The sequence below is a fragment of the Anabas testudineus genome, chromosome 23 (assembly GCF_900324465.2).
Source record: "Anabas testudineus chromosome 23, fAnaTes1.2, whole genome shotgun sequence".
NCBI classification, from domain to species: domain Eukaryota; kingdom Metazoa; phylum Chordata; class Actinopteri; order Anabantiformes; family Anabantidae; genus Anabas; species Anabas testudineus.
The window spans coordinates 14363751-14378659 of NC_046631.1; the positions used below are offsets into that span (position 1 = coordinate 14363751).

The following is a 14909-nucleotide window of genomic DNA, read 5'->3' on the forward strand; positions in this document are numbered from 1 at the left end:
AAATATTTTCATGTGATGTTGAGAAGACACAGAAGAACACGACTCTTCGTTCAGTTTCATTACCAGAATATTTATTTGATTCTTTTTCCTATTAAAACACTAGCTGCCATATTTAATAAAACAGCCAACGGCCTAGTGCCTCAGTCCTCATCCTCCAATCGCATCTTCTCAAACAGGTCACATGGGGTCTGTGGACGTTGTCATTGGCTTTGCTGCTGCAGTGTGAAAGAGCTGGCCCTGTAGTCATGGCAACTGAAGTCGTTGTCATGGCAGCAGCTGCTGCTGCCAGAAGGTGGTTGGTGTCTGCGGAGTCGGTCGTGGTCCCTTGTCAACTGTTACCATGGTGGTCTCCATGGTGATGGGAAGTCTAGTATTGCATTGTTTACTGGAGGCCAGCAGAGGAGGGAGCGCCTCCTCGTTTCAGACAAATGTCTCTTTTTCTTTTTCCTCTTTTTCTTAAAAATACTGCCTCGTATTTATGTATACATATATTTGCATATATATATACATAACTGTACATTGGTGCCTCCTGGAGGGAATTTAAAAGTAAAATATTTTTTCCTTTAATAAGAACATTTGGTGGATTTTCCTTTTGGTGGTGGAGTTGCAATGACCTTAATGGAAAAGGTCTGACATTTAGGGAAATACACTTGCTTTTCTATTTTACTAAGAGCTGGATTAGAAGATTGATGTAATGTTAAATATGAAGCAGTAGTTAGCTTAGCTTAGCATGAAGACTGGGAATATGGGGCGAAACAGCTCGTCTGGTTCTGTCCAAAGGTAAGAAAAGTAAAGTTCACTAATTAATAATAAATCCTGTTTATTTTATCTGTGCAAACACTAAAGTGAAAATAACAACTCTTTATTGTACTAGATTAAACACAGTGACGTTTTGACGTTTTGAATTATTTGTCTTGTCTTGCACTGTTGAGCACGCATCGCTGCAGTCTTACAACTGTTATGGTGAGAGTTTGAGGTGCTGTAGGTGGATTTATATTTTTTGGACTGAGCCCACAGTTTGCAGGTCTTTATTACTAAGCTAAGCTACCCAGCTACTGGTTTTGTGAGACACAAAGTAAAAGTGAAAACTTTTACTTTGTGTCTCTACCTTAAAATGACTGAGCAGGTTTCCCAGAATGTCAAACTTAGTAGAGGTCACTCCAACAGTCCGGGCTGTTGTTGATGTGACAAAAGTACTTAAAACATTAAATATTGAAAGTAAACAAACAAGAATGTGAGAACAGGAGCTGTAATGTTGGAATAAAAAAAAACAAACAAAAAAACACAATGAAAAGCAGTTGATGGAAACTGATAAAGCGCTGTCAGTGTGAACAGGGTGTGTTAATTCTTAATTATATTTGTTAACTTCTTTCCAGCTGAAAACAGTTCTGAATAAAGACTTCATATAGATCTATTTAATCTGTTTATGAAAATTAAGTCCATTAGTGAAAAACTTCCATTAGTCTCTACTAATGGAGCTTCTGGTTTAATTCAGTTAGTTGGTTTATTTGTGTGGGATCTGTTGACACTAAGATATAATATACAGGCCTGATCAGTCCACCACTGAAACTAATCTGCTGGGTGAACAGTCAGTTCAAAATGCCAATCGCATCATAGAGAATGTTTATCTGTTTGTCCATTATGAAAGTGAAAAATTCACCTAATTCAGATTTAAAAAGAATGAAAATAAAAACTGTTGAACCTTTAAGATGAAACCTGCTGCTGATTCAGGAGTCGCAACATAACATCAACAAACCAAAAAAAGATATTTTTTCTTCTTTTATTATGAAATAGTGCTACAATGTACATTGCATTTCCTGTCCTGACTGTCTGCTGATGTGTGTCTGTGTGTGTTCTGATTTGTAATGCTGGACAAACCTGGTAAAAAGAAAGAAAAATGATAAATATCTTCAGTTCCCGCCAAAGGTCAGAGGTGTGACACAGTGTGAAATAATTATCCATCCTGACAGGTGATTTATTCTGCATTAAAATCTGGATCTCTTTAAAAGCTTCTCTAGACAAAAATAGAGAATAATTATTAAGACGGAATAGAAACAAGAATCACTTGATCAGGTGGACAGTTATTTAGTGCTTGTGTCTGTGTGTGTGCTGTACTGTGCTCTATATAAGTCTGTGCTCCACATAACAGACCAACTGAACCAAAGTCATGGAGGAAGGGTGAGAAATAAAGGGTTAAAAACAAAAAATGAGGTAAAGAACAAACAGAAATCAGAAAAGGATAAAATGGTAAAGTCTATTCAGATTTGGGAGGGTAGGAGCCTGCGTGTCCTGTCCCCTCCCAACTCCTTAATGGCCAGATTCACTTTGAGTGTGTGGAGGTAGAAAAAACCTAGAGGGGTGATGATTGATGAGCCAGGAGGACCAATGGCAGGCAGGCAGGAGGAGGGAGAGCCAATCAGAAGGCCTGCTGGGCAGGGTTGTAGTTGAAGGTGGAGGGAACGTGAGGTCGCTCTTCTAGTTTGTCATACTCCAGATGAAACTCCTGAAAGCAAAGACACAAAACCATGATTTAATTCTGTATGAAACTGAGGTTATACACTGGTTTCATTTTTTTCTGGTCTTGTTTCTGTCTGTGATCTGTCCCAAATCACAAGGGACAAAATAAACACATCAGATCTGCCTTCTTCAGTCCTTTGTTTTTTTGGCATCTCTAAATGGTTCATATTCAGCTTTTCACGTTGTGATAAAAAAACATACAGACTTTAGTGAGTTAGTCCATGTTACACAGTCGGAGGCCCAAAGCCTCAGATGTTTTTTATTCTTCAAAATGCTGCATTGGGAGTAAATTGAGATCTACAGTTTTATATTAAGGAGGCAAAGTCTATAAAAGTCTTAATATGTATCTGTGTTCACCTTGGCCACTTTCCTCCAGTTGAGGCAGTCGAAGAAGTAGTAGGTCCCTCTCTCGTAGGCGTTGGTCTTCAGCGTGGGCTCCATACCCGGAGCCCGAGTGATCCAAACCCGCTCCTCTTTATGGTACCTCCAGTCCCTGTTAAAGCTGGAAAAACACACAGAGCCGTTTAAAGACTCATAAATGTCAAACCCACCTTCTTCCCAGTTGTCCGTTTTTGTTTTTGAGTTGTTAATGGTGTAATGATAGTGAAGATCATGTCTATGTTCAGAGGACGTGTTCATTGTGAAGGCTCCATGTGGAATAATTGAAAGAGTTTAAATTCTACAAAACACAATATTGTCAATTTAAATGAAATGTTTTTACAATTACATTACGTTGTTTCACTGGAACTCAATGGTTCCCAAATATTTGTAGGTCAGGATGATTTTAATACTCAAAAATGAGTGTTTCTTTTTTTTTTTAACTAGATGCCGACATGGTATTCTATCACAGGCCGATGAGACGAGAAGTCACATAGAAGTAACGATTGTTTACTGTACAGTTCAAAATACATAAATTAGCACGATCAACTTATGTCCCAGTCTTTATTTTCACTTGTACGTGTGTGTGTTGTTCTCACAGCTCTACAGCAGCCAGCAGTTGTAGAAGGTCTCCTCCGTTCATATAGTAGAGATAAAACAGCAGATCTTCACCATACCGGGACAACTTGATAGCTGCTAACTGCAGATGTAACATGGAAAAATAACTCTACAGTTAAAGATGTTTTAAAGTTCAGGCATTATACCACTGAAGTCATTTAACTGTTTTTCAATACACGTAATAGCAGAAAGGAAACATACCTTGTCCCTTATGTGGATGTTGGTTAAATACTCTGAGGGGACGTGGAAGTCTGCAGGAAGAGGAAGAGGATGCAAAAATAGCTGTAAAAACTGCAACACGACACGTTAAAGCTGTTCACTAAAGAAAAGAGAGATTAAATAAACATTAATAAACCGTTGGATCAGAGAAAAACGAATCGAATTACAACTGCATTATTAAATTGTTGCCCCTTTGGGGCCAGAAGACAGCACAACATGCTTTTTGTGTTTGTTGTTTCTAAGAGGCTGCATTTGTGCCTCAGACATATCGATTAACAATCAATTGTCTATTTACACATCCAGCACACACACACAGCAGGGTGATCATCCTGTTGGAGTAGCTGTTGTGGCCAAGTCCAATATTACCTCCATCAATTCTCAGGGTAAACCTCAATTAAATATTTAGTGTTCAGTCTTCAAACTCACCTATATCCTGCGGTCGACATGGAGCTGATGCCCAGGGAGACGCAAACTTAGGATAAAGATTCCTGATTAGGAAAAAGAAACAGAAAAAAATCAACACATTTAGTGATGAAAACTTGATTATGGTATTCTGCCTTATAATAAAAAAAAAAACCTGCTGACTGTCTTTAGTCAAGGAAGTTGTGAGTTTCGCTTCAGTTCAGTTCAGCATAAAAACAAAATTTTAGATTAAAATTTCAGTTTCCTCTGATCAAACATCTCAAGTAAAATCAATCAGTTGTTTTCATATATTGTTCTTTTATATCGTTCTTCATGTCGAATTAACAACACTGTTAAATTTAACACATTAAGACATTAACTCAGTGCCATCAGTCCAACGTTTGCAGGTTCTGCTATGAAAACAGTTCTGTATCTGATCATGGAAATTAGAACAGAAACAATCAGTTGAGCAACACACAAATAATCAACTGCAACGAGTCAAAAATATTTTGGGACAACTCAGACTTTTTCTGTTTCATTTCACCTGGAACTGAATATTTTTGACTTTTTGACACTTTTTCTGTTGAACTATAAACTCAGGAGTTTAAATAATTAAAGCTTTTGTTTCTCCAATCTTCACATATAGTGTTGATTTTTAATTTTTCATTACTTTTTATTTCTCTAGCTGTATCTTCACCAGTAAGTGCTGATTGTGTCTCTATCACCAAGCTGGTTCTGTTCCTGAGATTTTTGGGTGTAAGCTGTGGACAGGTTTGTAAAAAACCAGACCTGGGGGCAGTTTTATAAAGATATTTTATACTAGTCTACAGCGTTTTATCAAAGTTAGATTAGTTTAATTCAATATAAACAACAAACAAAAAGCATGTTGTGGTGTCTTATGGCCCCCAAGAGGACAAAATTTAATACTGCAGTTGTAATTTGATCAGTTTTCTCTGACCCAGCATTTTATTAATATTTATTGTATCTCTCTTTTCACAAAAATAAATGCTGACTTAAGCATTAAAACTTAACCAGGCTAACTAATTATGACAGGCAGAGTCTCTTTGAACCTGTTAAATTATTCCCAGAGTCATAAGGTTTCTGCAGGAGTTATGGGACCTGAATGTACGATGCAGATGTTCAGACGATCACGTTTTTATCATTTGTGTAAAAAATGTGTGTGTGTGCGTGTCCATCGTACTCGGGCGAGTTGAGGTTGAGCCCGAGCGTCGTGAGGTCAGAGCCCAGTGCCAGATGGACCATGCCGGGGTCCGTCTCTGCCGCCCGGATGAATGTCAACAAGCCGATCATTCCAAACTGATCTGTTACCATGCCGACTGGGATGTTGGTCACACGCCCTGAGAAACCGGAACATGATGATTGGTTAAACTGAAACCATGACGGTTACTGCTCGCTCCCCTGCTGTATTAGAGTTTGTTTCTCACCGTCGGGAAGCACCTGAATCCCTTTCTTATGCTGGTTGTTGTTGCTGGGCGCAGAGCTCTTATCACCAGGGAACTTTGGACCATCTGAGTTTGAGGTGGGCTTTCCTGATGAGTTCAGATTCTGATCGGACCATAAAAAAAAAAACAAAAAAAAAGAAAGAAATTGGTCTCACAACAAGTAGACAAAGTCAGGACATCGAAGAACAACACAAACAAGCAAAAGAAAAAATTCATAGGAAAATAAAAACTAAATTAAAATCAACAACAGCAAAGGAAAGACATAAAACAAAGAGTAAACAAACCGTTTTGCTGTCTTCATTGGTGCTGGTGGGGTCTTTTGTTTGGTAGTTTGGACCTGGGAGAGCGGGGAAATCTTCGTTATGGATGGAGAAGTCCTGCGACTGCTCACTGGACGGCTTGGTTACCATGCCAACTACAAAAATGGAGCAGGAGAGCAGTTAATAACAGTTATACTAGTGTAATGATGTAAAAATGTGCAAAATCACAGTCTAACTCTAAATCAGAAACTATACACACACACAACCTTTAGGGCTAAAGTCTCCCAATTATCTGTAAAAGTCCATCAATTATCATAAGTGATGTAGTAATTCCAGAGGTTTTGTTGAACTAGTCGTTAAAAGATTTCTGTCACATAAGGCAAGGAGCAGAGTTCCTGACAAAGAAACCCAATGTGCTTAGACAAGATAAAGAAAATGTAGAAATCCTCATAATTAACAGTTTGGAACCAACAAATGTGAGAGAATGATTCAAAGCATTAATCAAACAAAAGCAATAATGTAAGTGAAAACTGTTGCAGCAACAGTAAGAGAAAGGTTTGTGTAATGTGATAATAAATAGGAAACTGCAGTTTGGACCGTTGATTGTTGCTGATGCTAACAAACTGCAGATTACATAGCCTCCACCAGCCAGTCAAGTTGCAGGTTACATGTTTGTACCGGCTGCACTGAAAAAAAAATCTCTGTTCATTAAGAGTTGTTATAGCACGGAGACACACACAAACACACACATAGTCTTGTACCGTAGGGAGCCCGACCGGCCAGCGGGTTGAGCAGTGGAGTGGGATTTGAGCCTCCGTCCCTCCGACTCCGGTCTGCTAATGCCGGGAAATCGGACAAGTCCAACCCTGTCACATTCTCGCTGCCGTCTGAACAAAACGACAGAAAAAAATTACATAAAACATATGTGCACATCTACCAAACTCAATGAAAAACAACTTTAATTTCAACACTGAAAAAATGTTAAATACATGTTCTTCTTGTACCTGTGCCATTGAAGATGTTGTTGGATAGCGAGTTGTTCATGCTGAAACCTGGATTCCTGTTCACCCCAAACCCTGACATACTAACACACAAGCACAAACACATGGGATTATTGTCAGAACTGCAGAACAATGTGTAATCATAAAAACTAGAAATGAAATCAAAACATACATGAATGTGGGAGAAACGACTGCACAGTGACGTTAAATATAAAGTATTATGCTTGTTGGCTGCTTTAGAATTAATTTAAGGTTTGTAAAGCTATTACATAAATAATCATTTTTAAATCAGTTCTTGAAAAGTATGAAAGTCAAATACTGTCAAAACCTCCATGATATTCTGTTTACTGTTTCATATACCAAAGAAAAACACATTTTGAACCAGAAATGTTATAATCTGTGCATGAAAAACAAGAAAAGTTAATATTAGATTAAGTTACTGTTTTATTTTATATCCATCCACTAATCCGTTCCTCTTTTAACTATTCAGTTTTACTTCTAAGTCCTCATTATGGAACTGAACGACATGTCCTTGAAAACCTATAAACAAGTTTATAGGCAGAAGTACCAAATATTAATTTATTTAACGCTAATAAAGAACTGATTATTGGACTAAACAATTAACTGAATAGATTCAAATTTACACTCCAGTATTAATCTGTGATAATCAGAAAAGGGTGGAGAACACATACACTAACAGGTGAAGCTGATTTACAGTTGATCAGATTAAGGTGAACTGAACAGGTAAACTCACTCTGCTGTAGAACGGTATGTGTGTTACCTGTTAATAGTGAACGGCTGCCGTGCTTGCTGCTGTTTGGGCATGCCAATGATGCTGGGTGACGACCGGCTGGGACTCCCCATGCTGCCGCTCCTCCCTGTGCCACTGCCTCCTCTCTCTCCTCCTCCTCCCATCCCTCCCGTCTGCCCCGTTGGACCTCCCACCTGCTGGCTGTGGTTAAGCACACTCCGGCTGCTCATTGGTAGAATAGCCCTGCAGAGAAACACAAAAAAGAAAACAAAAGAGGAAAAACAGTTGAGGATGAAAGTTGGAGTTGGTGGTTTGTGGGTTCCAAGCACAGTTTGACATTTGTAGAGAAAAAGGAACTTGAGCAGCTGGGCTTGAAACAGGGACACTGAGGTTATGTGGTACGTGTCTGACTCAACATTCAGCCTGAAAAAGAGGTTGCACTGGTAGCGGCGTGTTGTTCCAGATACTGGTGAGACAATGAAATATGAACCAGGAAGACCAGTTTGAGCAACACATCCATCAGTTTCCAAGTTTATCAGATGCCAAAACATCAGCACAGATGTTGAGATAATATAAAACAGGTTTGCAACTGAACTTTCAAGTTGCACAGAAGCAAAGACATTTTTGGCTGAGGTGGAAAAGCTAGTTTATAAAGCGAAATGGAAGCAGGTCCTTGTAGATAAAGCCCAGATAAAGATTAAATGTGACTTCCAGTGCCTTGTTGTTTTTAAAACACATTTTTACACTCAATTTAATTTGGCTTTGTTGACCCTAATCAACAGGTGTGTAATGGTTCAGAAACTAAGGCTGAAATTGCATCACAATCGTCTACAGTCTTGTGTCCACCTACTACATGTTAACAGTAGAGTACTGATGCCAGCAAATTGGATTTATTGGACCAGAAATCAGATATGGTATGCTGTAAGAGGACCTGCTGCTTTGTCTATGGACTTTATGTTATGAAAGGAACACTGTGCCCAAACAGAAAGCATAGTGTTAGCTGTTTGACAGCTTCAGTTCTGGTGAAGCGTTCAGGGGAAGTACAGCGAAAAAAACAAAACAAAACATAAAAACTTACAATAAGTGACTGCATAAATATCCAAATAAAGTGCTTAAATAATTAAGTGAGCTTGTAAATGATCTTAAAGAGAATGAAAACATTATTTCTTTAATATCAGAACATTTTACACTGTTTATGTTAAATCAATTAATACTTGTAAAAATAAATACACCATGACATTTTAAGAAATTAAATAAATACACCCCCACGATTCATACTTGGCCAGTAAAAGTACCTGCTTGGTGATGGAGGCGTGTGCATTGTGCCGGTGTTGGGTGTAGAGGCATGACTGGAGAGCTGGCTGGCAGACTGGTTCAGCCCACTTCGACTTAACTGAGGCGCTGTGTTGCTGTTCAAGCCGCGCATGGGAAACCCCAAAGCACCTACAGAGAGAAACATGTTTTTTCTCAACAAACTACTTTCAGCTCGAGTTTTGACTTTGTTCTCTTTCTAATGATTTTGTGATTGAACTAGGATGAAAAAAATGTTACATTTAGTTTATCTCATGCTTTTGGTTTCCAGAACTTCCCACTTACATATGCTAATAATTACAGATTTTTATTAGAAAGTGAGTAACGTGATGTGGATCCAGACAAATGGCAGAAAGAAGACGAATGGTTTAAATAGTATTTTCAAATTATTCTTCAACTTGTAACTGATGTTGCTGTTGAAACTTAACACTTTTTAACAATACTAGCTATTAGAAAAAGTTATACACAATATGGTAACAGGTGAGTGTTTATCTTACTTTGTGGGCCATATAAGCTGGCTCCCAGTTGTGATAATTGACCCGTTGAGGAAGCAGAAGAAGACGCCAGCAACTGAAGACAGAGGAAACAGAAAGAGATGCTTTAATTTGCCTAATATCGTTGTCTTTTGTTAACTGATATTAAAAATTAAGATCTTCTATTCTACTCTGGAGAAGCATCATGCTGTGACATAGAGATCATGTATATGTTTCAGTACATATACCAAACCTGTTGTCTGTTGTTTAATCTGATCTAAAAACATTTTCTCTACGAAATTGTCCCCTCCTTTAAAAAAAGAAGTGAAATAAAGTAGAACAAATGAAGTAGAAAAAAACCATTTCAGTACCTGTTTGGTACCAAACAGGTACTGAAATGTGAAACCTAGTCCACACTCTTTATATGTAAACAGAAGTTCAAAGTAACAAAAAGGAAAAAATGACTAACAGCGTAAGAGTTTAGACATGATATTGTTTTTTTTTTTGGCATTGTTTTCTGATCTCAGTCACAAAATTATCTGCCTCGCAGTGAAATCGGGTATCCTAATTTCAATCCATCCGTATTCCTACTATTTTATTCCCTGTAACAAACATGGAAACAGTTTCATCGCCCAACCCTACCTTAAAATAATTTATTTACCGTAAAATTACAGAATATGTACAAAGTATTTTTATGAACCCAGAACAGTGAAGCTCAGCAATAGAGATCATTTCCAACTTACGTCTTTGTCATTGCGGTGAGGAGGGAACATGGACTGTTGGCTGTAGTAGAGGCTGGAGTCATCCGTGTAGTCACTGTCTACCCCTCCCTCCATAAACTTCTTCCGGTTAGCACCAAACATGCCGCGTGTCACCTGTGACAGCCATAACAGAGAACAGTTAGGCTGAATAACAGTGGTAAGGTAAACCAGCTCCTCTATACCGGCATCGTGTCACTAAAGCTTTAAATTGCAACTTAATGGAAACTCTAAATCTATTAAGTTGCTCAGAAAATAACTAGGTTAGGAAAAGCAAGTGCTAAATTCTGTATGTATGATTTTAGAGATATACTTTAATGCAAAAATGGCCAAAAATCTTAAATCTCTTGTTGTGTCTGTATTTTCTTATTGTAAACAGAATATATCAAACGAAATTTTTCACTTTTTCCCTTTCCAAGTGTCTAAAGACAAAAATAAAAAACATCATTAAAATAATCAACTTAAATTGAAAAGGTTATTTTCAGGCAAATCAATAATTAAAGTACCTGTTAAAAACAAATCTTGCATCATCAGTAATCAAGAAAATCAGGAGCAGAAACCTGCTTGCTGACTGACTGATATAATGTGCAAGCATATGTACAAACCAGTTATTTCCATTCAACTGAAACTATGATTTAATGCTCATTCTCAAGTCTAAGTTTACACTTAAATGGTTCAAACACTCTCTACATAGTATAATTTTCAAAAATGCACACACCCACATTGAAGCAATTTATGTATCATCTATGACAAATGCAAAAATGAAATTCTCAATCCTGCAAAGCTTAAAAGAAAAAATCTGTCACTTTTTATTTGGAACTCTAGAATCCCCAATTATGTAACGCTAATAGTTATTTTTTTGTCTAAGTTACTGAGCTAACTGCTGAAGTTCTCCACACAGCTACTGAGTCAACGCTTAACACAACTTAAATCGTAATGTGTAAAACGTGACGAAAACTGGCTACAGTAGTTTTATCTATCATCCACACAGAGCATTATAGGTTGTAATCATACAGATCCACAGCCATGTCTGGGCCTTGATCTCTCGGGATTAGTTTTGTTTACTAAAGTAGGTTAGCCAAATATCTACAATCCCTCGCAGCAGCAGGCTATTGTGCTGCAGCTTCACCCAGTAAACAACGGCTAACTGAGTGCTAACACGCGTGGGATATTGTATCACAAGTGCAATGTTGCTTAAAGACCACTGTATGTTTGGTTATCAATCCCACACACCCACCAGCTGTAAACACCAACCAGTTGGTCAGTAAGCTTTCCTGTTGTTGTTTCAAAGCTGCGTGAAAGGTGCAGCAGTGTCGCAAAAGGCTAATGTTAGCATTGTAAGCTAAGCTAGCCCGACTATCTATCCAGTGTGAAGTCTAACGCTGCCTTGTTCTAATTCACAACTCGAATAAACCAAATTATCTTGCGTTGCGTTGTCTCAGTGAATCCCACGTTAAAATAAAATATCAGCTGAGTATCTTGTTAGTTGTAAAGGTTCAGACGCTACAGCTAGCTAACAAACGTACGTAAACTAAAGCCTAGCTCTATGTGAATACATGAAGCTGCTAGCATGAAAGCTAATGCTAACTACCAAGCGAGCTAGTATGTTGAATGTAACAGAGAAATGAGTCTAAAGAAACAGTTGCAAGCGGCTATAAGACCGACTGGCAACCCGTTAAAGTCGGTAATTATGGGGCTGTGCACACAGGCCACCGGGCTGAAGGGAAGCCGGCGGGCATGCATGTTTCGTTCGGGTTCGGGTTTGGGCCTGCTGCGCCTCCGTCAGTTAGTTCCCCAAAACAACAACAATGAGAAACGTAACCGGACCGCTACCGTTTGTTGTCGTATTTTCCTACTTCCATCCAAAAACCGATTCCGTGATAACCACCGCGTGAACTGTGCTTTGCTTGAACGAGCTTTTCATGAGTAAGTACTGGGAAAATAAATTAAAGGAATTAAAAAGGAGCTCACCGCATCAATCTTTCTTCCCCGCTACAATCCAAGATGGCCGACATCGAGGATACTGGGACGCCTCTGACCTGAGTCCCCTGCTCCCTGCTCCCTGCTCTGCTCTGCTCTGCTCCCTGCTCCGCTCCGCTCTGCTCCCTGCTCCCTGCTCCGCTCTACGGTCTGAACAGTGAGCCTCCATCAGTCCATAAAAAATAACATTTGTTTAAAATAGAAGATAGAAGAATCATCTGACAGCCTTTGTTCAATTTCTAGGCACTGAATGTCTGAAGACCCTTATTAAAAGTCCAGTCGGTCCATGTGATCTGCATATAATACAGCTTTAAAAGACTTTAAATGTTCATGTGAGACACAGGCTTTATAATATATATACTTTATAATAATGATCATCTTACAGGCATAAAAGCTGCTGACATGTTTCATTGGATCTGTGTAAAAATCTTAAACAGCAACAGAAGATGATTTGAAGATGAAGATGTGGTCAGGAGGGAGTGGGAATCGAACACTGACCCTGGGGTTTCTCTACCATCTGAGGATATAATATATATATAATAGAAATTACATGATATTAATAATTATAATTTAATATTATAAGAAAAAATAATAATTTTCAAGATCATTTCACACACCACAGTCCCCCCCAAAATAAACAGTACAAATCTTTTTTTTTTCATGTTTGATGACGATGACTGCTTTTTGTGAAACATGTAAAGAATAATATAAAAATTACAAATAAAGCTAAATTTTTAAAAACCTTATATTATTTGGCAGGAGTGTAAAGTAACTTAACAGACAGAGTCAAATATTATACATCTTCCACTACTTATTTAGAATACTACTATTACTACCACCAATAATAATTCACCAGTCTTTTTGGAGGAGCGGCACAGGTATATACAGGTATGCTGTTGGCTCAGGTGTTGTAGAGCCTGATGATGGTGGGAATGAAGGATCTCCTGAATCCTTCTGTCCTACAACGCAGTGAGTGGAGTCGTCCACTGCAGCTACTGCTCTGCTCCATCAGGACGTTGTGTAGTTGATGGTCGGTGCTACTGTAGAATGGTCTCTATGTTTTTCTGTGTGCCACAGCTTCCAGTGAGTCCAGCCGCCTTGAATCCTTATTTTTAAAGCTGCCCACCCAGAAGACTGCAAACAGCAAACTCTCTGCTGTAGTTTGGTTTGTAGCATCTACCTGCAGATTTCTAATGACCTAAGCCGCTTTAAGAGGAAAAGACGTCTCTGTCCTTTTTTATATTGCACATCTGAAGTCTGCTGTGTACAGTGTGGAGCCAAAACAGCCCCCGTGGAGCTAAGGACTTCACCACCAGAGACTTTTATTTTGTAAAGAACTCACACTGTGAAACGGAAGTCACGATCTTTACGGTAACTTTATGTAAACGTCTCTGATTGGACGATCACACTAACGTCCAATCTGACCAATCAACGACAAGCTAGGAGCGGCTGCTCACTATATAAAGAGGACTTGGGTCGTCTGTCGTTGTTGTCTATTGTTTAATAGCATCTGGAACAGAACATGTCTGGAAGAGGGAAGACCGGCGCCGGAAAGGCCCGAGCGAAGGCCAAGACCCGCTCGTCCAGAGCCGGACTCCAGTTCCCCGTGGGTCGTGTCCACAGGCTGCTGCGTAAAGGCAACTACGCGGAACGCGTCGGTGCCGGAGCTCCCGTGTACCTGGCGGCTGTCCTGGAGTATCTGACCGCTGAGATCCTGGAGCTGGCTGGAAACGCTGCCCGCGACAACAAGAAGACCAGGATCATCCCCCGTCACCTGCAGCTGGCTGTCCGCAACGACGAGGAGCTCAACAAGCTGCTGGGCGGAGTCACCATCGCTCAGGGCGGCGTGCTGCCCAACATCCAGGCGGTGCTGCTGCCCAAGAAGACCGAGAAACCCGCCGGCAAGGCCAAGTAAACCGGGACCGGCTCCGACCACCAACACAAAGGCTCTTTTCAGAGCCACACACCGACTCTGAAGGAGCTCATTTTACCTTCACACGGTTTTTAACTAACTTCAGTCCATTAACCTGTGGAACATCAGATCAATCAACCACTCATTAAAATTCATTAATTAAAAAGTTCAATAGTAAAACGTGTATTAATTAGTTTAAACTGGAGTTTAGGACAAAACGTCAAATATTTTATCATCAGACAATAATGAAGATGTGAGGTGAAGAAAAACAAACGAGACGTAAGATGATACAGGTTCAGAAATCAAACTGGAACAGACGGAACACGGTCTGTAGACACATAAGAAGAACTCTGGATAAAGAACCACAGCTGTCCGGCTTCTTTTTGGACATTTCACTGTTTATTCTGCACCTTTAACCCCGTTTTATTATTGGTGCTGTTATTTTGGTCTTTGTTAATGTTATTGATGATATTCTTCTTATATTTAATGCTGCTACGGTGTCTTGTTGTCTTATTTGCACTTTATGTTTAAATGTAAACGTTTGTTTTGTCCCTGAAACTTCAATAAAGATTTGTTAAAAGCAGAAAAGCCAACAGCAGCTTTGGTTCTTTACGTTTATATATAGATATTATAAAACACATATTATTCATATAATAATATATAGATATTATAAAACACATATTATTCATATAATAATATATAGATATTATAAAACACATGTTATTCATATAATAATATATAGATATTATAAAACACATATTATTCATATAATAATATATAGATATTATAAAACACATATTATTCATATAATAATATATAGATATTATAAAACACATGTTATTCATATAATAATATATAGATATAAT

The 14909-nt window shown here is 38.7% G+C and overlaps 2 protein-coding genes across 3 annotated transcripts; one reads left to right on the top strand and one right to left on the bottom strand.

Moving 5' to 3' along the window:
- Positions 1-49: 49 nt before the first annotated feature.
- On the bottom strand, positions 50-12235 carry LOC113163822 (CCR4-NOT transcription complex subunit 2). 2 transcript variants are annotated; one of them, XM_026362818.1, is made up of 15 exons: positions 12123-12235; positions 10137-10268; positions 9418-9490; positions 8905-9052; positions 7640-7852; positions 6862-6941; positions 6619-6744; positions 5882-6012; positions 5580-5700; positions 5336-5492; positions 4159-4220; positions 3715-3764; positions 3495-3595; positions 2875-3019; positions 50-2503 (listed from the first exon to the last, which is right to left on the bottom strand). In XM_026362818.1, exons 2-15 carry the CDS (start codon positions 10254-10256, stop codon positions 2417-2419), a joined length of 1614 nt encoding a protein of 537 aa, XP_026218603.1. In that variant the 5' UTR covers positions 10257-10268; positions 12123-12235; the 3' UTR covers positions 50-2416. The 2 variants fall into 2 exon arrangements, with proteins under 2 accessions (XP_026218603.1, XP_026218602.1); XM_026362817.1 differs by having other exon boundaries at positions 6607-6744.
- Positions 12236-13630: 1395 nt separating this feature from the next.
- Positions 13631-14629, top strand: LOC113163828 (histone H2A-like). The gene has a single exon (XM_026362824.1). The coding sequence runs from the start codon at positions 13654-13656 to the stop codon at positions 14044-14046; it is 393 nt and encodes a 130-aa protein (XP_026218609.1). The 5' UTR covers positions 13631-13653; the 3' UTR covers positions 14047-14629.
- The last annotated feature ends 280 nt before the right edge of the window (positions 14630-14909 follow it).